Source organism: Periplaneta americana, chromosome 5 (genome assembly GCF_040183065.1).
Source record: "Periplaneta americana isolate PAMFEO1 chromosome 5, P.americana_PAMFEO1_priV1, whole genome shotgun sequence".
In the NCBI taxonomy this organism is placed as follows: domain Eukaryota; kingdom Metazoa; phylum Arthropoda; class Insecta; order Blattodea; family Blattidae; genus Periplaneta; species Periplaneta americana.
Window position 1 is genome coordinate 6,135,845 of NC_091121.1, and position 23,281 is coordinate 6,159,125.

General features: G+C 35.7%; 1 protein-coding gene across 2 annotated transcripts in view; it reads left to right on the top strand.

Moving 5' to 3' along the window:
• LOC138699435 (uncharacterized) overlaps positions 1-23,281 on the top strand; it is a 123,991-nt gene that overhangs the window by 36,017 nt on the left and 64,693 nt on the right. For both annotated transcript variants that reach the window (XM_069825299.1, XM_069825300.1), the window contains exons 7-11: positions 5,285-5,472; positions 8,996-9,134; positions 9,391-9,486; positions 13,492-13,584; positions 17,627-17,767. In XM_069825299.1, coding sequence (XP_069681400.1) covers positions 5,285-5,472; positions 8,996-9,134; positions 9,391-9,486; positions 13,492-13,584; positions 17,627-17,767 — 657 coding nt within the window. The remainder of the gene's footprint in view (positions 1-5,284; positions 5,473-8,995; positions 9,135-9,390; positions 9,487-13,491; positions 13,585-17,626; positions 17,768-23,281) is intronic.

Consider the following 23,281-nt stretch of genomic DNA (forward strand, 5'->3'; position numbering starts at 1 on the left):
AACAAAATGGCATGCCGCAAACTGCAAGAAGTACAAAATATTCCATTTAACACTCATCACATTAAATCAGCTTTCTGTCGCTTATTACGTTGGTGAATCATCTTGATTAAAATCTCATTTTCTGTATAAATGTTATCGTAACTCACTCATTAGTCATTAAACATTACTAAAGTTTACTAATCTCATTCTATTTAATATATAACACTATACTCTAATACTGTACTGCATATCACTGCACATTATTAATTAATTGGACTAGAAGCCATCTATTAGAAGCCTTGAATTCTGGTTTATTTAATTTCTTTCCCAGTTCAATAGCTTGCTTTGCAGAACAGATCCAGAAATTCGCTTGTTCTTTGAAAGGTCATGAAGAACCCACTCCACAACAGTTCATTTATTTTCACATAAACAGTTGCTTTCTGGTTCCTTTCGTGTCACCAATATTGGCCGCACGCCACTCACTCATTATGATCTTTATTTTTTAAAGTGTCACACCTGAGTTTTCCACAACTGTACTTCTATATTATTTCACATAGACTTTGTTTCTAATTTTCCTTTATCTCGATAACTTTTACTTCACCACTTGATGTTAATGACACATTTTATGCAACTTTTTTTTTACCTGGAAATCACTACACTTGCGTTCTGTTTAGCTACGACAGTATACGGGTGTGAAGCATTGAAAATCTTTGAAGGGACTCCTCTGCCTAGTCAACAGGGTAATAAAATTTATGACCGACAGGCCAACACACCCTCGTAGCCTCTAGAATTTTGCAAAGAAAACTTGTTTTTATCTTAGTGACCCACATATTTCGTATATTCCTTGAAATTGCACGCTGTTTCAAAATATAGTTACAAAATATAGTGTGTGTCCAAAATATTATTTCCGTTTTGAACAGTAGCAGACAGTTTCCGTTTCCGCGTTGGACAGTTTCCGTTTTATTCAGGAAAAATTACACATAATACATACAAATTTCGCCGGGACCAATAAATTGTTCCGAAATAGACAGGATTCTGGATTATTCAGGTTCCGATTTGAACAGGTTTCACTGTATTATCCTGCATTAGAATGAAGTTGTCCTCAATGAAAGGTGCAAAAGTCACAACATGGTTCGTAAGAGTTTGTTCCACATAGCGGTCGGTATTGAGAGCGCCATGCTCAACGAACACCAGTTCATCTTTTCTTGCATACTGATTCCGCCCAGACCATGATGGAACCTGCTCGAAAAGCCACTCTATGAGAGAAAGTGCAAGAAGAATAGTGCTCTCCAGGCCTTATCCACACTATCTACCGTCCATCTGGAGACCGTAGGGCAGTGATGTCAAAGCAAGCGCATTTTTCTGACCTTGACGTCGTGCGCGGGCATCAAGCGCTAGGTATGCTAGAAGGAATAAGAGCCTGTTGGATTAAGAAAACAGTGGTGCACAAACTTCAAACGGAACGTGAAATATTATGTCATTTTTATATGGCTTCTTTCTGTTTATTATTTTCTATATTGTCTGTAAAACAAAACTACTAACATCTATTTCTTAACCTAATATTGCAGTTGTGTTTTAAACGTTAATAACATAATAAAGAGAGAGAGAGAGAGAGAGAGAGAGAAACTCATCCGGCCTTAATTAAGGATGACCACGAGGATCCGGAAATTAATAGCAAACAAATATAATCAATGAAATATGAATAGTTATAAAAAAATAAAGTGTAATAATTAAGCACCATTGATTATCAATTATGAAATAAAATCTTAGAAGATGACTATAAAATTATACTGATAAATAAAAGATTCTATGTAAAATTAGCATATCCTTAATTAAGGCCTTCTGAGTGGTATAAATGAAATTGTATAATCTGCAGGGAATCTTTGAGAATTTTCGAGATGATTTTTTGAATTTCAAAAGATGATATTGGTAATTGTTTAAAAAAATGATATGTAAATTTTGGTAAAGAACTCCGAGCACCAAAAAATAAACCTGTCACTGACCAATTGAAGAGAGGGATGTTATACTTGGCACTAAGGTAGGGAATACAAGGTTCATAAATGGCCCTCTTTTCCTGATCAACCTGATGAGCTTGGTTTAGATCTCTCTCCATGCGTATAGTTGGATCTATGTTAATAGTCTTTTGTTGTTGCCTGTTTATTGCTATTATATCCGCTATTCTGTGAGAGTCGTCTTCAGAAATACAGTGGACCTCTTCATGAACTTCCCAACCCTTGTTCCGAAGAAGACAGGCGATAGCTCCACGGACTCTATGATGCCTGTTGCTACGCAATAACTCTCCTTTCCGACAAAAGCCCAACACGTGGCCAAAGGAGGAATATTCACACAACTGCAACAATAACTACAACTATACTGTATTAAGTGAATTAAACACATCATTCATAAAGAAAGTGTTATCCCAAAAAAAGACACTGAATATGACATGATAAATTGAAATTGATATTGATGGTACCTTTAGCCTTATACAAGTAATCAAACCAATATTATAGTACAAAGCAAAGTTGCCTAGGTATATGTTTTGTTATGTTTTATTTTAACGACGCTCGCAACTGCAGAGGTTATATCAGCGTCGCCGGATGTGCCGGAATTTTGTCCCGCAGGAGTTCTTTTACATGCCAGTAAGTCTACTGACATGAGCCTGTCGCATTTAAGCACACTTAAATGCCATCGACCTGCCCCGGGATCGAACCCGCAACCTTGGGCATAGAAGGCCAGCGCTATACCAACTCGCCAACCAGGTCGACGGTATATGTTTTAGCTGTAACTAATATTACATAATACAACTCTTATCGCATTACGCTTTCAGGTGATATTGGTGCGCAACTTTCTGTTATCAGAATATTAAATTATCTCGAAATCTGCTGAAGCTATAGAGCTGACGTTTTACCAACACATATGTACATATCTTTTGTTTGTGATGTAACAGTATTTGCTTTGTTAATTCATTTCCTTACAAACACTTTCCATGCGAATATTTTCAAACATTTTAATACACTATCTTCAGTAATATGTATTTACGATATATTAGATTTACGAAAGCATTGTTTTAGTACCTGTAAGGCTACTAAGCAAACATATCTGAAAATTTCACTTTTCTGTAAAAAAAAAGTTGAGAAAATATTCCTTTTGAATAAAAAGCAAACTTGTGAAAAATGAACATTAAAATTAAAACTTACATTCTTATAATGCACTTATACTTCTCAGGCAAATCTAAAAATTAACATGGATGGCCTATAGTTTTAATAAGTTCTCTTCCCTTTATCTATTGAATCAGTGCTGGCCATCCCTGAATATAGCTCGACCAAGCGGCATATACCACCTCTTTCGTCTGTCTCTTTCCTTTCCGCTGTAAAGCGCTCAGGCTCTCCTGGGCTCTAAAGCGCGCGCTTGCTCCTATGGGCATCAGTTGACATCACTGCCGTAGGGCAAAGCTGGACTCATCTGTAAACAAGATATTAGACCATTGCTCTAACGTCCAGTTATATGTCGATGAGCGAACTCAAGCCTGCAGTACGATGCTGGTCCTGTGGCAGGTCTTCCTGACTGCAGATGTCTCGTAACTGTCCACACACTCACTTTCAATTGACGGTCTTGATGGAGTCGATTTTGGACCTTGGCGGCAGTCGTACGCCAATCCTACAATACTTTAAGCCTTATAAAGCAGTCGTTCCTGTCGATTGTGGTTCTGCTACTACTGATCCTGGCCTTCTGCTGTACGAATTTATTTCTCTAAACAATCTCACACCTCTATGAACACTTTTCCGCGACATAGCGATAAAACCTTCCATCTTCAATCAATGTAACAGCTCTTGCAGAGACCTCTGGACTCAATGGCATGTTAATCGTATGAGAACTTCTTCGTAACTTCGTCAAACAGTGAACAAAACACGTCTCTTCGTCGGCTAACTTCAAAACCACAAGTAATCCCCCAAACAGAAGGTGCAATAAATGTTAACAAAGCTTGTCACAGATGTGCTAGTGGTAATGGTAATAAACAATAAATGCGTTAAGTATCTCAAAATGATTATTAAGGTGGTTTTTACATTAACGTTTTCTTTCAGAATATCCAAGGAGCATCATAAAACCATAAAACTACTTCAAAGTTCAACAGCGAAAACTTTAAGCCCTAGTATTTAATCACAAAATAACTTTTACTCTAGAGCTCCATTTTTTTAACAGGAATATTCAATTCAATTCAATTCAATTTATTTGGCCATTAGACATACAGTTTTAGGCTTCGTCAGAATACATTGAAAAACATATAAATACATAAAAAACACTAATAAAAGAAACAGTAAAATTTAAATAATACAATGAAAACATGAAATAATTTGAAATTTTTAAATTAAGGAAAGCTAACTAAATTACAATTAAACTTATTTATTAAAATACAATTTCATACAAATTTGTGTTGAAAAACTCAGCAACAGAATAAAAAGGATTATTTAATAACCAATTGTAAAATCTAGTTTTGAACCTATTGATTGGTAATTTATAATATTGACTTGGGAGGTTATTATATAATTTCATCCCCATAATTGAAAAGTTTGTGTTGCTCTTGTGTAATCTACAATATGGAATATTAATTTGTTCACTATTTCTAATTTCATGATCATGTATATTGGCCACTAATGAGTAATTGTCAATATTTTGTCGAGTGTAAAGTACTAGATCATATATATATATATATATATATATATATATATATATATATATATATATATATATATACAAATTTATGATTGATAAAATCCGTGATTGTCTGAAAAGTGGCCGACAATGTTCCAGATAGTTTGATTTACATAAAATTCTAATGGCTTTCTTTTGTAAAATCAAGACGCTTCCAATTTTGGTTCCATTTCCCCAGAAAATTAGGGCATATCGGATTATCGACTGAAAGAAAGAAAAGTAGGCACATCTTAAATAATTTTGAGAAAGGCAAGTAGTTAATTTCTTTAACAAATATAAAACTTTTGATAGCTTTGTGCATATGTATTCGATGTGCTTATCCCATGTTAAACTGGAGTCTATAAAAAGTCCTAGAAATTTTGTGTAGTTGAGTCCGTTGTCCTTATTTATTAGATAATTTAGGGTGAAAATTATGTTGTTAGTTTTTCTTGATTAAGCAAGAAACCATTAGATTCAAACCATAAAGCCATCTGTGATAGAGTGTCGTTGTTGAGAGCATGTAATTGATTTAGAGCGGAGGAAGAACACAGGAAACTACATTCTTCACTGCTTGTTGTTGCTAATTGTATTTCAAGTGACTCAACCGATGTTTCAGATGGAGATCCTTCATGGAGTCTCACGAAAGAATCGGGTCATTTTAAAAGTCCTTCCTTCGTGCCGAGTTCCAACAAGCTGTGTCTATCAGTCACGTATTACGACCGAACAGCGGACAACTTCTTGGAGTTAAGCGTTCTCTTAAATAACGACACGGTGAATTTCGAGTCTATATCTACGAATTACTTGGTGAGTATACTAAACTAATGTGGCATCCAAAGATTCCAGCCGTCGTCAATTTGAAAAGGTTTGTGAATTTTCACCGCTTATTAATTTAATTTTGTTAACCTCAAATTGTCATTTTGATACAGTAGGTCGAATATTACCAACAGTCAGAGATTCCCAACAGATTCATGCTGGCGCAATCTGTTGAAATAGGTTATTGGAATGCTACGTTCTACTTATTCAGTCGTGTTGTTGTTTGTTCTTAAATATTTTTTGGGAATGAGCAATGCAATCCCGAATACAGTCAGCTCTGACTCCTGTCTTTATTCAAGAAATCTGTACTTCGCAAAGGTTCACAGTAATTAAGCGATGTTCACATGCCAAATATTATGAATGCATAAAGCTGATGGTAAAGATATTGTTATATTTTCACAAAAAATCACACCATGGCTTCAGCTCTATGAGATCTGTCCTGAACCCCAAACAACTTCTGTGAGATATGGATAGAAACAAAATGTACACAGGTTCTCGAGTACTATTTATCTTCAATGAAAACAATTCAATTTATTTTCTTACCGCACGCACCACACTACAACAACACAGATGTTACAAATGTCATGGTGACTGATTATGTAGGCATAGATCCTAAATGGTTTTAAAACTCTTACTCTAAACTTCAAGTAGAATATACTGATGGCCGGTTTCACCGACCTTTGTTATCATTATGACGTCCCTCACTATCCGTAATTCGACTCCTATTTGAGACATGTGGTTTCCTCTAGAAATAAAAAGTAAAGGACCATAAAATTATTATAAAGTTCTATTGTTTAATTTACTCAATATGTTTCAATTAATAGCCTATTTACTTTTTTATTGTGGTTTTGGTCCGTTTGCGTTGATTTAGTACGATACCGACCGACGCGAGATTTTCTTTTCGAATAAGACAAATCCTGGTTGCGATTTTTTTTATCGCTTTGGAAGAAATGACATATCTTGAAAAGACGCAAGTGGCGCACTCTGCGATTTAAAGTCTCTTACACCCCTTAAATTTCTCTACAATATGCTAATTTTTATCGATGTGTTCGGAGATATATATATATATATATATATATCCTCGACCATGTGGGACCCACGCATTGGGAAAAGAAGCAGAAGACGTCCAAGGAGAAGATGGTCGGACGTGTTCCGGAGAGAGACTGGAGCGCAGTGGACGAGAACAGCGAGGGACAGGCAGGCATGGAAAAGACTGGAAGAAATTACCAACACTATGTAAACTGTGTATAGTTGTGTATTGTTTATATAGTCATTTTTGTGTGTGTCAGTTTGCATAGTTTGATTCCGTGTATAGTTGGTATAGCTCATGTATTTAGTTAGTATAATTTTTGTGTTCAATTGTATGGTTTTGTGTGTTTTAGTCTGGATAGTTTGATTCCTTGTATAGTTGGTATAGCTCATGTATTTAGTTAGTATAAGTTTTGTGTTCAATTGTATGGTTTTGTGTGTTTTGTCTGGATAGTTTGATTCCATGTATAGTTGGTATAGCTCAGGTATTTAGTTAGTATAATTTTTGTGTTCAATAGTATGGTTTTGTGTGTTTTAGTTTGGATAGTTTGATCCCGTGTATAGTTGGTATAGCTCATGTATTTAGTTAGTATAATTTTTGTGTTCAATTGTATGGTTTTGTGTGTTTTAGTTTGGATAGTTTGATTCCGTGCATAGTTGGTATAGCTCATGTATTTAGTTAGTATAATTTTTGTGTTCAATTGTATGATTTTGTGTGTTTTAATTTGGATAGTTTGATTCCGTGTATAGTTGGTATAGTTCATGTGTTTAGTTAGTATATTTTTGTGTTCAATTGTATGGTTTTGTGTGTTTTAGTTTGGATAGTTTGATTCCGTGTATAGTTGGTATAGCTCATGTATTTAGTTAGTATAAGTTTTGTGTTCAATTGTATGGTTTTGTGTATTTTAGTTTGGATAGTTTGTTCCATGTATAGTTGGTATAGTTCATGTATTTAGTTAGTATAATTTTTGTGTTCAATTGTATGGTTTTGTGTGTTTTAGTTTGGATAGTTTGATTCCGTGTATAGTTGGTATAGTTCATGTATTTAGTTAGTATAATTTTTGTGTTCAATTGTAAGGTTTTGTGTGTTTTAGTTTGGATAGTTTGATTCCATGTATAGCTGGTATAGTTCATGTGTTTAGTTAGTACAATTTTTGTGTCCAATTGTATGATTTTGTGTGTTTTAGTTTGGATAGTTTGATTCCGTTTATAGTTGGTATAGTTCATGTATTTAGTTAGTATAATTTTTGTGTTCAATTGTATGGTTTTGTGTGTTTTAGTTTGGATAGTTTGATTCCCTGTATAGTTGGTATAGCTCATGTATTTAGTTAGTATAATTTTTGTGTTCAATTGTATCATTTTGTGCGTTTAGTTTAGACAGTTTGTGTGTTTAGGCTGTACAATTTATGTGTGCAATTTGTATAGGTTTTTGTGTATTTAGTTTATGTGTGAGTTAAGACTATGTATGTGTTCAGTTTGTGTAATTTTTTCTTTCTTTTCTATCGTGTGTTTAGTGTGGATAGTTGTGTGTTCAGATTATAATCTATGTGTCTAGTTTGAATAGTTTTTTTTGTGGATGTTTAGTTTGCATAATTTATGTGTTTAGTCTGTATTGTTTTTCGTGTTTAGTTGGTATAGTTGTTTATGTGTTTAGTTTGTAAGTGTACAGTGTAAGCTCTCTTGGACTGGCTCCCCAAGTATAGCAGACCTTCAGCTCATCCTACACTCCTGTAGGAGGCCGTTGCCCTTATGGGATTTCAGGCTTTTCGTATATATAATCAGTTTAAAGAAGTTCCAGAATAAAAGTAGTTATTGTATATTTCCTCTAACGAATACTAGTTAATATCACAGACACACAGCTCTCAGTGTATGTATAACTATTATACTAAAAAGTTACACATACTTTTATCTTTAAAATCCAGTAGCAGTGGGAGCTTGCTCTTGTTCACACGTCCTTGCATCCACTAACTAATCTCACAATGACAATAACAGTCTGACGCCAGACGCGAAGTCGGCATGCAAACATTCAACTCTGAGGCTTTGCCACGCTGTTTTATTTTACTCTTGTTTAAAGACTGAATCATGATAGGGCGATATGTTTAGAATAATACTAAACCATTTTTACTACTTACATCTTCATTACTTTTGTCCCGCTAGATTCGTGATTTGGACCACCGCATCGTGTAGCGGTGCGACTGGAGATCGTAGAAATTCAAGAGAGCTCTAGGATATCCATGCCAATGAAAACAAAAATCCAGTAAAGGGATAAGCTGAAAAATTTCTGAAACTTTCTTGTTTCATATCTATAGCAATTATCATATTCTATTAAAGGCCTGGGTATAAATCAATGTGACACTGTTGCCTAAAACAAACAAAAATAATACTCGTATTTCATAGTTTCATGTTAAATCTAATTTTGTGTATTGCCTTTTTCAATGCAACAATATTACTCAATACAACGTTTATGAACCCTCAATATTTACAGCATTCCGGATGGCAAACTACGAGATACATGGCACAGCTTCCAGAAACAATACATGATTCTGTGAGTGTCCTATTGACAGCCAAATCTGCAGGATCCTCCAAGTTGCTTATACAGAGAATTGCAGGATGCAGTAACGAAGGTAATTAACTCACTAGATGGGAGGATAATAAAAGAATAATAATAATGATAATAATAATATATAATATTAAAATGGATTTGAGGGAAATGGGATATGGTAGAGTCTGTATTAATCTTGCACAGTATAGGGACGGATGGCAGGATTACGTGAGGGCAGCAATGAACCTCCGGGTTCCTTAAAAGCCAGTAAGTAAGTATTGAGAAAGTAGAGATTAGGAGAGGACGACATACGTAACTGAATATGTATGCTGTTACAGACGTTGAAGACATAGCTACTTTAGGGGAGACAAAGACTCTTCCTGAACAAGGGTACGATGTAGCTGTGGCACGACCATCAATACACTATAGTGGAGGTAAGTTTTTTATAAGTTATGTTAGCATTTTTGAAGGGAAAAGGAATACCATAAAATACATTTTAGTATACTTCTTTGTAGGTCTATAGCAAGAAAAAAAGTTACTAGGCTCATTTCTTGATTGAAGGCAGTAGCGAAACATACCGATAGGTACCTATAAGCATAACTTATTTTAAAAATACCTGAATTACAAAATTACATTTTTATACGTTAAAGAAAAAGGTCTATGGTACATAATTTTCATTCCACTGTCTTCATATTTGAAACACATGGTACTTAAGAAGTCTTTTAAAAGTGGAGTTAGATTTTTCATGTAGAATTAAAAATACTGCTATTAAAGACCATTAAATAGCAAAAAAAAAAAAAAAAAAAGTTAAAATTTTCAGCGCAATGGACAGCATAAAATTAATCCATTTTATAGTGACATGAAGTGTTTGAAATTTGGAATATGTATATGTATATTTATTGTCATCAAAATTATGTACAATTTGTGTATAATTCGTTAATGGTACTCCTGTTACATTTCAGTTTTCCAGAAACCCACCCTTCACTGCATTTTACTATAATTACTATTACTATATACTCTATACTACGTACAATTTTATTCTAGGTATTTCTTAACAAAACTCTTTTCCTTTAATTAACATTTCTTAGAAATTTGGAATAACTTCGTATTATTAATAAGTGTACAATGAAGTAGAAAAAATTATGCCCGATATTGAAAATGTGATTGACGCCGAGCATTGTGACTTTGCATGTCGTATTATAATTAAAATGTTGATAACTCAGAAAATGCTCGACCAATTGAAATGAAGTTTCACATACAAAATTAATATAAAACATTCCTGCAGCTATATAACTTTTATTGAGATCTGTTAAAAATTGTAGATGTTACAAATTTCACTAAAGTCCCCCCTTAATTAAAAGAAAAATACACACTTAGCACGCGCACACATACAGGGGGAGAAATCTCTGTAATAATGCATTCTTCACACAGAATCCCAACGTCAAATGGAGGGAGATGGAGAGAGAGAGAGAAAGAGTGTCTGTGTATGTTGTGTGTGTGTGTGACTAATGCCTACCCACTTCATTTGCGTCAATCGGGTTCCACATACTGCGGATAGATGGCAGCAATGTGACCCATTTTCAAATTGCACACCACTTCGGCGGGCCACGTTATGCATGATATGGATCTGTGAGAATTATGTCGTGTACTAAGGTGAGTGTATGTTAAGTGTTCGTGTCAGTGTAGTGGAGGTAATGAGTGAGGATGATGACGAAGGTGAGGAAGGGAGAAGGGGAAACTCGATGCCGGCACATAGCCTACTCCTGTCGAATAGCACCAAGGGGACCGCCAGACTTAACGTCCCCATCCGACGGACGAATCACTATCAACAGTGACATATGCCTTCCCTTCATATGCACTGCGGAGAGATTTGAGATTTAGCACAATCTAGGTGCGGTGTAACGAACTGTATTCTTGCGTCACATGATTTTATTCTCATCTTGATTTACTATTGTTTCATTGCTACAGGTTGTTTCGCCATTCTGATGAGGTTATTACATCTGTGGTCATTGTAAAGTTCAAATCGTGAATTGCCATATAGTGACACACTCCATAAAAAGCACCTGAATAGAGTCTTCTTTAGTTCTTTTACCAGAGGTGCGTAGAAAAAAATCCTCCTTTTTCCATTAAAAGCTTCCTCTGCCATTGTTATCCTCCTTTTGACTTCCTGGCAGCAGCTCATGTTACTGATTATAGTACACCCAAAGTATTTGAAGCTGTCCACTTACTCCACTGCCTCATTTCAAATTCACACGTTTAATTTCTTTATTTTTCCTTCGATAACCATGCTCTTTGTCTTGTTTGCATTTATCTTCATCCCATACTGCTCACAGCTGTCATTTAGCTCCAGTAGCATATCCTTTAGTACCCTCTCCTCTTCTGCTAACAACGCCATATCATCAGTATATCTTGTGTACTTTATTCTTCTTCCCCCTACTTTTTTTTTCATTTCATTTATTATATTGATAGATCTTACATGAGCAAAGAAGATTTAAGATGTGGAACAAGTCAAAATTTTACAATATTACAATTACAATTTTTACAAATTTTTACAATATTTTACAATTTTTACAGTTTTACAATTTTGTAATGTTCTACAATTTTTTACAATATTTTGGGGAGCTGTAGTGAGATGATGTGAGACCCGAGGATTCGCCAGAAGATTACCCGGCATTTGTCTTATGGTTGGGGAAAACCTCGGTAAAAACCCAACCACGTAATCAGGCCGAAGGGGGTGAAATGAAGTGAGGCTGAGGACTCGCCATAGACCATCCGGCTTCAGTCCCACGGTATCACTCCTCCCGTGTTCTGAAAGCAGTTCTTCACTAAATGATCCAAGTAGATGTTGAACAGGATAGATGGTGAAGGCCAGCCTTATCGTACTCCTATCTATATTCAATTTTCCTTACGCATTTCTTCTTATATCCTGACTTTGACTCGTTTCATAAATAAAGGTTACTAAACAGGTCCCCCCTTTCCAATCCACAAAATTTTTTTTTTTTTTTTGGATTCCCATAAGTTTATTCTAATCCACTCTGCCAAAGCAATTCCAGACCCACAAATATTACATTGGAACTGCAAACCCCTGCAAATTGACTCACTGACAAAGTGAGAAGAAGGTAAAGCGGATGTTTCTGTGTGGCATAGAAGTGATAACAAACTTCCTCCCTTAACGAAATTATAGAAATCTAATTATCAACAGATGTACAATTTGGAATATGTATTATATGACTTTCTTGTGTTAAATTCTATCGTACCTTGTTTATATGTTTCGACCTATTATGGGTCACCCTCAGAACTGGTCGTTATTGGTCTTGGCGCCTCTTGTTTTGTTTCCTGTGAGGGTGTGTTTGTGTGGTGTAATGTGGAGTCAAAGAGTGTGTGTGTTCTGAAATTGAGTTGTGTGTTGAGAATTTCGTTGGGGTGTGTTTTTGTGTGTCTGTATATCTCATATTGTTCTAGTGTGTTTAGTTTCTGGCTTTTTGATTGATTTTGTAGTATTTCCATGTCTGTGTTAGTGTCTCTGTAGGTGTGGTTAGCATTTGTGTTGTGTTCTGCATATGTGGAGGTGTTTTGTAATTTTCTTATGGCTGTGATGTGTTCTTTGTAACGAGCAGCAGCAGCAGCAGCAGCAGCAGCAGCAGCAGCAGCAGCAGTAGTAGTAGTAGTAGTAGTAGTAGTAGTAGTAGTAGTAGTAGTAGTAGTAGTAATAGGTTTATTTTGCCTGGCAGAGTTAAGACCATGAGGCCTTCTCTTCCACTCAACCAGGTTTCAATAATATACATGAATTACAAAATTAGATTACAAAACAACATAAAAGAAAATAACTTAGAAATTACATAAAATATAGTAGAAAATTACAATAGTCAAGATCAGTTACATAATATAAAATTACAAATAGTCAAGATCGGTTACATAATATATAAAATAAAGTAGAAAATTACACATAATCAAAATCAGTTACATAACATAAGGGGAATATACACACTCACACACACAATTTGTAAGACCTAAAATGACCGAGATAAATTCGACGATTAATTCACTTGAGATATACTATACAGTTAATATACTAATAGGAGAATACATGTGGGTTACAAGACATAAAATGTTGATTAGCAAAGTCGTACTAAATGGCATACAAATACAAATGATTAAGTAATATATCAAGATAAAAAGAAGGAAAGGAAAAAAAAAGAAGAAGAGAGAGGAGAAAAAATAACAACTTGGTCATTTAAGACTATTTAGAAACTTCCGCAAGAGTCTAGTTCTGTTCATTAAAGACATTTCTAAGTAGAGTGTACTTAAAAGATTTTAGACTCCGACTGCTCCTGATTTCCTGTGACAAGAAATTCCAGGAACGAGTAATCAAGATGTATAAGGTGTACAATGTTATTACCCTACAAGTTGTCTTTATTTGTTCTACATTTTTTTTCCAGTTTCTCTGACGTGTATGAATGGGGGGAAGACTAACAGTGAAGAAACGGTGTGCATTTGTCCTGCAGGATTTATTGGCAGAACCTGCGAAATTGGTAAGTATGGTTCGTACTCTGTCAATGTAAACAAATTGGAATATTATCCCTCTTACTTTAACTTCATCTATAATTCTGAAGTGTCGATAAGGTCTTCAGGTAACGGCCTGTGGTACACTTCGCAATCAGGAGGTACAACGCCCATCTACGTAAAGATTAATTTTTTGGTCCTACAGAATTACCTGTTATGCACAGAAATATATGGGTGCAAACTTTGATCGCATATTCTTATCAAGCATCACCTGTAGGTTGGTCACTAAAGTCAGAAAACAAAATTGTTAAAATTTACCAAAAACAAATCTGACGATGTTTGAATGAAAACTAGTGACTCTGTGGTTGGAGAAAGTTGGAGAAGAAAACAGCAACTCGTGTGTGAGGATACTGCAAGTCCATCACTCCAGAGTTGCGTAATATCATACAAAATTGTTTAACAGTTCAATGGTCTTCATTACTGTACAATTAGTAGCATCACTGCAGTGCATTAGCGGAGTATCTAAAGCAGTGGTCGTCAACACTCGCTGAAATGTGCAAAGGGTACGCGGTGCTGTCCCGTGTGCACTGTCGTGCAGCAGGGAGAGGTACAGAGCATACCCGCTAGCAGCTACGGAGTGCACCCTAGTGCACTGCGTTTTCCGCGGGTAAGAGAGACTAGCCCCAGCGTGCTCTGTGCTGACGACCCCTGATCTAAAGCTTCTATAACAACAGTGAAGTTGCTGAGTTTAGTCTATTCAGGACCGCTGATATTATTCACACACTGTACTTGTGAATGAGCTTGTGTCAGTAACAGGGAGAAAGTTTCTTCTTACTGACACGAAAAGCAGCTACACTCAATTTTCTAGATTGGTATGTTTTTGAGTTGTGAACTCATCTGGTACCACTTCTACTCACAAACATTTAATAATTAAGTATTTAGCTAGTGTAATCAGAAAAGTAATAGTCATAATGGTAGCTAAACCATATATATATATTAGGTTATTTTACGACGCTTTATTAACATCTAGGTTATTTAGCGTCTGAATGGGATGAAGGTGATAATGCCGGTGAAAAGAGTCCGGGGTCCAGCACCGAAAGTTACCCAGCATTTGCTCATATTGGGCTGAGGGAAAACCCCGGAAAAAATCTCAACCAGGTAACTTGCCCCGACCGGGGATCGAACCCGGGCCACCTGGTTTCGCGGCTAGACGTGCTAACCGTTACTCCACAGGTGTGGACGAACCATATATATTATACATACATACATACATACATACATACATACATACATACATACATACATACATACAGTCCACACCTGTGGAGTAACGGTCAGCGCGTCTGGCTGCGAAACCAGGTGGCCCGGGTTCGAATCCTGGTAGGGGCAAGTTACCTGGTTGAGGTTTCTTCCGGGGTTTTCCCTCAACCCAATACGAGCAAATGCTGGGTAACTTTCGCTGTTGGACCCCGGACTCATTTCACCGGCATTATCACCTTCATTTCATTCAGACGCTAAATAACCTGAGATGTTGATACAGCGTCGTAAAATAACCCAATAAATAATAAAACATACATACATACATACATACATGTCCAGTTGCAGGTCTTTCACTGCAAACCCAGAATTCTCCAATATTTCCTATTTTCTGCTTTCCTCTTAGTCTCCGCATATGATCCATATATCTTAATGTCGTCTATCATCTGGTATCTTCTTCTGCCCCGAACTCTTCTCCCGTTCACCATTCCTTCCAGTGCATCCTACCGTAGGCAGTTTCTTCTCAGCCTGTGTCTTTCTGATCAGTTTCTTCAGCATCATTCTTTCTTCACCCACTCTTTCCAACACAACTTCATTTCTTATTCTGTCTGTCCACTTCACAAGTTCCATTATTATCCATATCCACATTTCAAATGCTTCTAGTCGTTTCTCTTAATTTCGTCATAAAGTCCATATTTCTGCCCCATACAAAGCCATACTCCAGACAAATCACTTCACTAGTCTCTTCCTTAGTTCTTTTTCCAGAGGTTCGCAGAGAAGTTTTTGTCATCCAGTCTGCTCTCAAAAAAGCTGAAAGTTGGAATTCATAAAAAAGTCATATTATCGATTGTTCCGTATGGTTGTGAAACTTTGACTCTCACTTTGAAAGAGAAACATAGGTTAAGAGTGTTTGAGAATAACGTGCTTAAGAAAATGTCTGGGGCTAAGAGGGATGAAGTTACAGAAGAATGGAGAAAGTTACATAACGCACAACTGCACGCATTGTATTCTTCACCTGACATAATTAGGAACATTAAATCCAGACGTTTGAGATGGGCAGGGCATGTAGGACATATGGGCGAATCCAGAAACGCATATAGAATGTTAGTTGGGAGGCAGGAGGGAAAAACATCTTTGGGGAGGCTGAGACGTAAATAAGAGGATAATATTAAAATGAATTTGAGGGAGGTGGGATATGATGATAGGGACTGGATTAATCTTGTTCAGGATAGGGACCGATGGCGGGCTTATGTGAAGGCGGCAATGAACCTCCGGGTTCTCTAAAAGCCGTAAGTAAATAAAATACCAATTCTGTGTAGTTATGATTGTGATCATTGTATTGTATTGTATTTATTAACATTCCATGGTATTCATACATTGCTTCACAGCTAGAATATGGAATCAGTCAAAAAACCTAATACTACTATAAAGTCTTAGGGTGCTATTCATAGACATTTCGCTAGCCCGCGCTACGAGCGTGCTAAACTAGCCATGGCTATCGACTGGTTATTTGTATAGGATTCATATCATATCATATACATCATATCATATACATCATATCATATCATATCATATCATATCATATCATATCATATCATATCATTTATCTTATCATATCATATCATATCATATCATATCATATCATATCATATCATATCATATCATATCATATCATATCATATCTCATATCATATCATATCATATCATATCATTTATCATATCATATCATATCATATCATATCATATCTCATATCATATCATATTATATATATCATATCATATCATATCATATCATATCATATCATATCATATCATATCGTTAACACTGGTGTATGAATACGGAAAACGTTAGTTCGCTGATCATCCACCGGAAGCCCGCGCTAAGACTGTCTATGAATACGGCCCTTAATTCATAGTCACAGTCTAGTTGAAATATATACAGAAGAGGTTTATAATATAGTGTCCTAGTACAACACACAGGTTTAGTATCAATTTCATGAAGTGTTATTGAATGTCATGAATTCACCTACAGAATAGAAGGCGTGAGAAATTAGGTACTTCTTCAACTTGGCCCTAAATAATCTTATGTTTTGAGTTTCATTTTTTATATCGATAGGGAGGCTATTAAAAATTTTTACTGCCATATAACGCACTCCTTTTTGATAGCATGATAGACTTGCCGATGGAGTATGAAAGTCATTTTTGACACGTATTTATGCTATGAACTGTTGAATTAGTTACAAAGTTTTTACGTTTGCATACTAGGAAAATTATTCATGAAAAAATATACTCACAAGCCATGGGCATGAACAGAAGTCTTTAGGTACCAGCACAATCATTAATCTTCTTCGCTCTACACCTGTAGTATGCAGTAAGAAACTTACATAGACTTCTAGAAACAGCTATAATCTAAATGTAAGGGAAGCTGAGGCAAGGATAAGTAAAAATATAAAATATAAATCACGATACATAATTGTAAGGAGAAATGTGAGGTATCAATCAATCAATCAATCTTCTTAATGTATCCAGCTGTTTGCTGACAACCTAAAGTCCACTATACTCCACTGTAGCCTATTCAGTGTTTGTTTTTCTTGAGAAATGAGGGGTATTTTGATCGGTGTTCATTATAGATGTCTGTTGCTAGTAGATAGAGTTTGTTTATGGATGGACAGTATAGAAAAATGTGTTTCAGATCTTCGTCATGTTTATTACACAAGAGACAACAACACGGAACCTATTAAACTTGTTCAGAATTTACTAATCTTATTCTTATAATAGTCTCATGTAATTTCCGAGGATTCTGGTTTCTTGCAGGCTGTGGAGAAAACATTTACGGATTGAGATGTGATGCTCGGTGTTCGATAACCACTCGGGGTTGTCAAGGGATGAGACTCTGTCGTCCGAAGCTGCCATGCTCCTGTGCTCCGGGGTTGAAGGGAACCCACTGCGATACACGTAAATATATATATATATATATATATATATATATATATATACATACATGCATATACATATATATTCTTCCGGTACCTCTTATTTATAATTAATAATATAACAAAACAACATGGAATTTTAAGAAAGCGAATTGGAAACTATTTACAACAGAACTCGACGAACACCTCAAGGTCAACACACCACTAATGGAAAATACAAACTCAGATAGATTGAACAAATATTTCTGTGAAACTCTCTTAAAATTGCAAAAAATGCACATTCCACGAGGCAAACCAAAAAAATACACCCCATTCTGAACAGAAAACCTGAATTTATTGAAACAAGATAGAGATAAAGCAAGAACCAAAGCAGAACATAGCAAAACACCAGAAGATACTCAAGATTGGAGGAAGAAGCTTGCCATTCTTAAAAAAGCAATCATAACAGCAAAAAAGAAATGTTTCAATAAATTTATTGAAAATATTAATTACAGAACCGATAGCGCTAGAACATATAATTTTCTGAAGAATATTTCCAATACACAGGAAAATACTAGCCAACCTATTATTCATAATAACAAAACACTAACAGATAGTAGAGATATAGCAAACACATTTAATAAATACTACTCAAACTCTCACAGATTACATCCCAATACCAAAAAAACTGACAAATTTATCAAAAGAGAATTACATAAAAATAATAAAAACAATATTACTAGTACAAAACCTGAAATATTTCATCAAAATTTTACTTCCAAAAAATTAACTCTAGCTATACAAAATTTAAAAACCAAGAAATCTCCTGGCCCCGATAACATTCATTCCGAATTTTTGAAACATCTGGGGGAAAAAGCCAAGTCTGTACTTTTATCCATTTTCAATTTATCATGGAACACCTCAGTTCCTGCAGCTTGGAAAAAAGCAATCATTGTACCAATTCACAAAAAAGGGAAACCTGCTCATGATGTTAATAGTTATCGACCAATAGCACTATTAAGCATGATAGCAAAAACCATGGAGTCCATGATCTCCAACAGATTAACTTGATATTTAGAATCCCAAAATCTTTTATCACCAAGACAAGCCGGCTTTCGACAACTAAACTCTACCAATGAACAAGTCATACGCCTCTGCCAAGAAATAAAAGACAGTTTTAACAAGAAAGAAGATACCTTGGCAATATTTATTGACTTTCAGCTAGCATATGACTCTGTTTGGAGAAATAAATTATTACTAAAACTCCAGAAATTAGGTATCTCCAGCAATATGTTCAGATGGATATCAGAATTCCTTAGTCAACGATTCATTGCCACTAAATTCAATAACTCACTTTCTAGTTACAGACAAACATATCGAGGTCTACGTCAGGGCGCTGTCCTCAGCAAAACTTTATTCAATATTTATATAAATGACTTACCCTCCCTATTAGAGGAATCAAACATGAAAACAGCACTATTTGCAGATGAAATAGTTTTGTGGACTTCCGGATCTTACAGACATAGAGACAAAATTCAAAATTCTGCTCTTAAAGCTCTAAATCAACTACTTGAAGGAATACATCAAATTTGATGACACTCAATTTAAGCAAAAGTAACTACCAAATATTTTCACTTGGTAAAAAACAAAGAGAATTCAATATCCAATACAATGGCCAACACCTTCCTAGGACTTATGAATCCAAGTATCTTGGAGTTATTTTCGATAGTAAGTTAACATGGAGCAATCATTTGAAATACATTTCTGAAAAAGATCGTAAAAGATTCTTCCTTCTGAAAACACTAGCAGGAAAGAAATGGGGATGCTCTACGAATACTTTGAACACTACATACAAAATGTTTATACAGCCAGTGCTGACATACTGCGGAGAAATTTTAATTACTTCACCTTTCATAAACGAAATAGAATATGTTCAAAACCAAGCTCTCAGACTCATTACTGGTGGAATCAAAACAACTCCAATAGATTCTATGAGATTCCTCACTAATACTAACAGTATCAAAATGACAACAGAAGAAAAAGCACTGATTCAATATGAAAAACTTATTAGATTACCAGGAAACAATTGGCATTCATACAGTCCTCTCTGTAGATTGAAAACTCAAAAAAGTTTCATATCCATTGTTCAGGAATTAAAACAGAAAATCAATATCCCGAATTTAAAGGAAAAATTACAAATTAAACCAAACCCTTTAACTCTATTAAATATGGAATATAATCTAAATTTAACAGAATAAATACTGAAATCAGAAGTAAACACTGAAATACTAAAATAATTGTCCTTAGAGACAATTAATATCAGATACCCTCCACAAAACTGGCTTCATTTATACACCGACGGACCCTTGATCTCCAGAGAACAAGGTGCCGGTGCAGGTGTTACGTGCTGTCTCTTCTCACTTTATAGATCTCTTGGGTATGGAACAACAAGTTTTGATGGAGAAATCATTGCAATAAGTGAAAGTCTCAGGAATCTTCTATGCCACATCAATAAATTTAGGAATGCAGTTATATTGTCAGACTCCAAAGCAGCTATTCTATCAATAGTGTCTAAACACACACCTTCATCTCAAACAGCAGAAATAACTAAAATGCTCTCTCAATTAATATCACTTAATAAAAGAATTGTATTCTAATGGATACCATCCCATTGTGGAATCCTGGGAAACGAGAATGCGGATGCTTTAGCAAAGAAGGGCAGCACTGCTACTTACAGACCTGTTACTAAATCTACGTATTACACTGTGAAAAGATTTATTAAATCTACATACTTAGACTTCAACAAACAAAATTTGATAACACAATCCATGGGAAAAAATGGAACTCTCTGCATCAAAATCCACAGTTAATTCCCGATTTACCACGAAAATCGTCTGTAGCTGCATTTAGATTGGCAACAGGCCATGATTGTTTGGCCAAACACCTGCATAGAATTGGAATATATCAGTCCCCTAACTGTCCATTGTGCAACTCAAACCAAGAAATGGATTCGGAACACCTCAAAATCTGTGCTTCAGTGGAGGTCATGATAATATCTTTGAAAAATTTTGGAGTGCAAAGGTCAAATGACTTTATTGTCAAACGCCTGGCATTAGAAAACAACAACAAGAACATAATTAATAATATGTTCCAATGTTCCGATCCAATCGGTAATTTTGGTTTCCACCGCATTAGACGGAAATATGTGCTCAAACTGAAGAAGTGGTGGCGTATTATTAAAAAAAATAGAACGATTGTAATACGCCCTCTACGAATGAAGTCTTTTGGAATAGTCAAAGTTAAAAAGCGGTAAGAACGGCGTACGCAAGAAATAAATTGTGATTATGCATCCGACAAAAATAAATATTTTGAAGACTACATTTCAGAAGTTTTTTTTTTTTGTCAGGTGTTAGGGAGCATTTGCTTGTAATTTCTCTATGACCTACATTTTGGCTCATATTCAGGGCCTTCTTTAGGGGTCCTTACGTCCCTACGCAAAAACATATTTTAGTGTTCCCACGAAATATTTATTATAATTTTCGCTTCTTGCAGTTGCCTAAAAGTAATGCAAGAAAAGGTGTGATCACATTACAGTGGAGTATTCCAAGTCATTTTTCATGCAATGGGTTTTAGGTACATTTTATTGGCACTGCATTCCTTGTCTCTCCACTACATAGACTGCAACCCTGGTTTTATTACTGTGTAGTCGCCTCCTGATGAAACCCAATCAATTCTGAAAATATACTTTCTTTACTATAGTCCAGGTAAGCTTACTTCATACCCTAAAGGTGAAACCTAACTATTTTCCTCCAATTACTACATATGCTAGTGGATTGTGGTGATTTTATAGTTTGCAGGTTGCCAACTTCGTTTCGAATTTCGATGCTGACAAATACTATAAATGGTAGCGATTTTGTAACTAGTATGTTGGCAGCTAAGACAAATATCGACAATATTTGTCGGTACTGAAGTTCCATGAAATCAAAATTGTACTAGATTTCTGAGCTAGATACTGGAAGCTAGTGAAATTTGAACATACTAATAATTAATTAATATCAGTATTAATATTAATACATATTAGTTATTTTATGTGCTGCATTGTGGTTATAATTCAAGACTGTAGTCAGGTAAGTTTTCGGAGTTAGTACTAATAATTTCATGTGGTCAAACAAAATACATTTTAGGTTAGGTCTCATGAGTCAATTGTTTAGTCAAACCAATGAATTTCGTATTGCCAGACAAAATACTTGACATGTTGATTCCTTTCCCGTACAGTGTGCCTACGAAAATATGTTACAAACTATTGAATTATTTAGAATAACCTTCCAACATAAAGTACGAATAATTAAATAAGTCATTTAGCACGTAGGATCATGTGATTTCTTGTAACAGTTGGAACACTGACAAGACGGTAATATTTGCTGTTTAGGAACTGTTCTTATGTGACCCTCACTATATCATTCTTACATTGAGGGTGAGGTGCGTATCGGTGTTGCGTGAGATTCACTCAGGGTAGCCGAGGTACTGTTGTGGTATAGGATGATGTCGGGAATAATACCAAGCCGGCTACTTATATAAAAGGCAGTGTAAACTCCAAAACTATAAGTTTATTGTCGTATTCACTTGGTAAACCCTAGAGTATGTATTTCCGGCTGACTTATAATTCAATCGTTGGTCGCACTTCTGTATCGACTCTATGGCGGCTCTGAATAAGCTCTAACCGATACTATAAATTCAATACTCTGTCCAGTACACTATGATCGACGCTCCTAAACGTTGACGAGTGGTCTCGCCGATGACAACGTTCTATCTATCGAGTCTTCGCCGGAAGGAAGACTATTAAGTTGGGCCGCCGACACGAAAAAAAACATGTCGACACGAAAAAGAAGTAGTTGTTGTGCCCTGTATGTAGGGCCGCCGACACGATGAGATGTTGTGCTCCTCTCTGCTCCCCGTCACCCTTATTTATAAAAACCTATCCTATGCTAAAACTAACTATCCTATTGGTTAAAAACTACGTCACTCAACCGGCCTAAAATCTATTCTCTATTGGTCCAAAGTGACCTCATAAGCTAAACCAAGATCTCTTCTTATTGGGCGCGAAATATGTCATCTCTAAATTTAAACTTTTGGACTTCCCACAACATCAAATTAGTTCGAAGATCTTGGAGAACCCCGTTCTTTGGAAAACCCAAGCTTGCAATTGCTTTCCCACGGGTCCAGTCTAACTCCGGCTTTTACGCATCGCCGAGTGTCTATATACAATCACGCACAAGGTGGCCCTAAATCTGTCCGATGCTGACAGGTGACGAAAAGATGCGAAACATCTGTGTGAAACTAATTCTAACCAAGTCGCTGGGACATCCCCGCGAATACATGTAATAAAAATATGGAGATATCATTTCGCTAATAAATCGGTCTCTCCCTCTCCTAATTCCTGCTTCAACATTAACTTACGAATAGATTTCTTCTGGACTCAGAATACGAATTTTTATCACAAGAGGCTTTGTTCTTGTTTTGTCATTGGCAAACAACAATTATTCATATCAGAGATAAT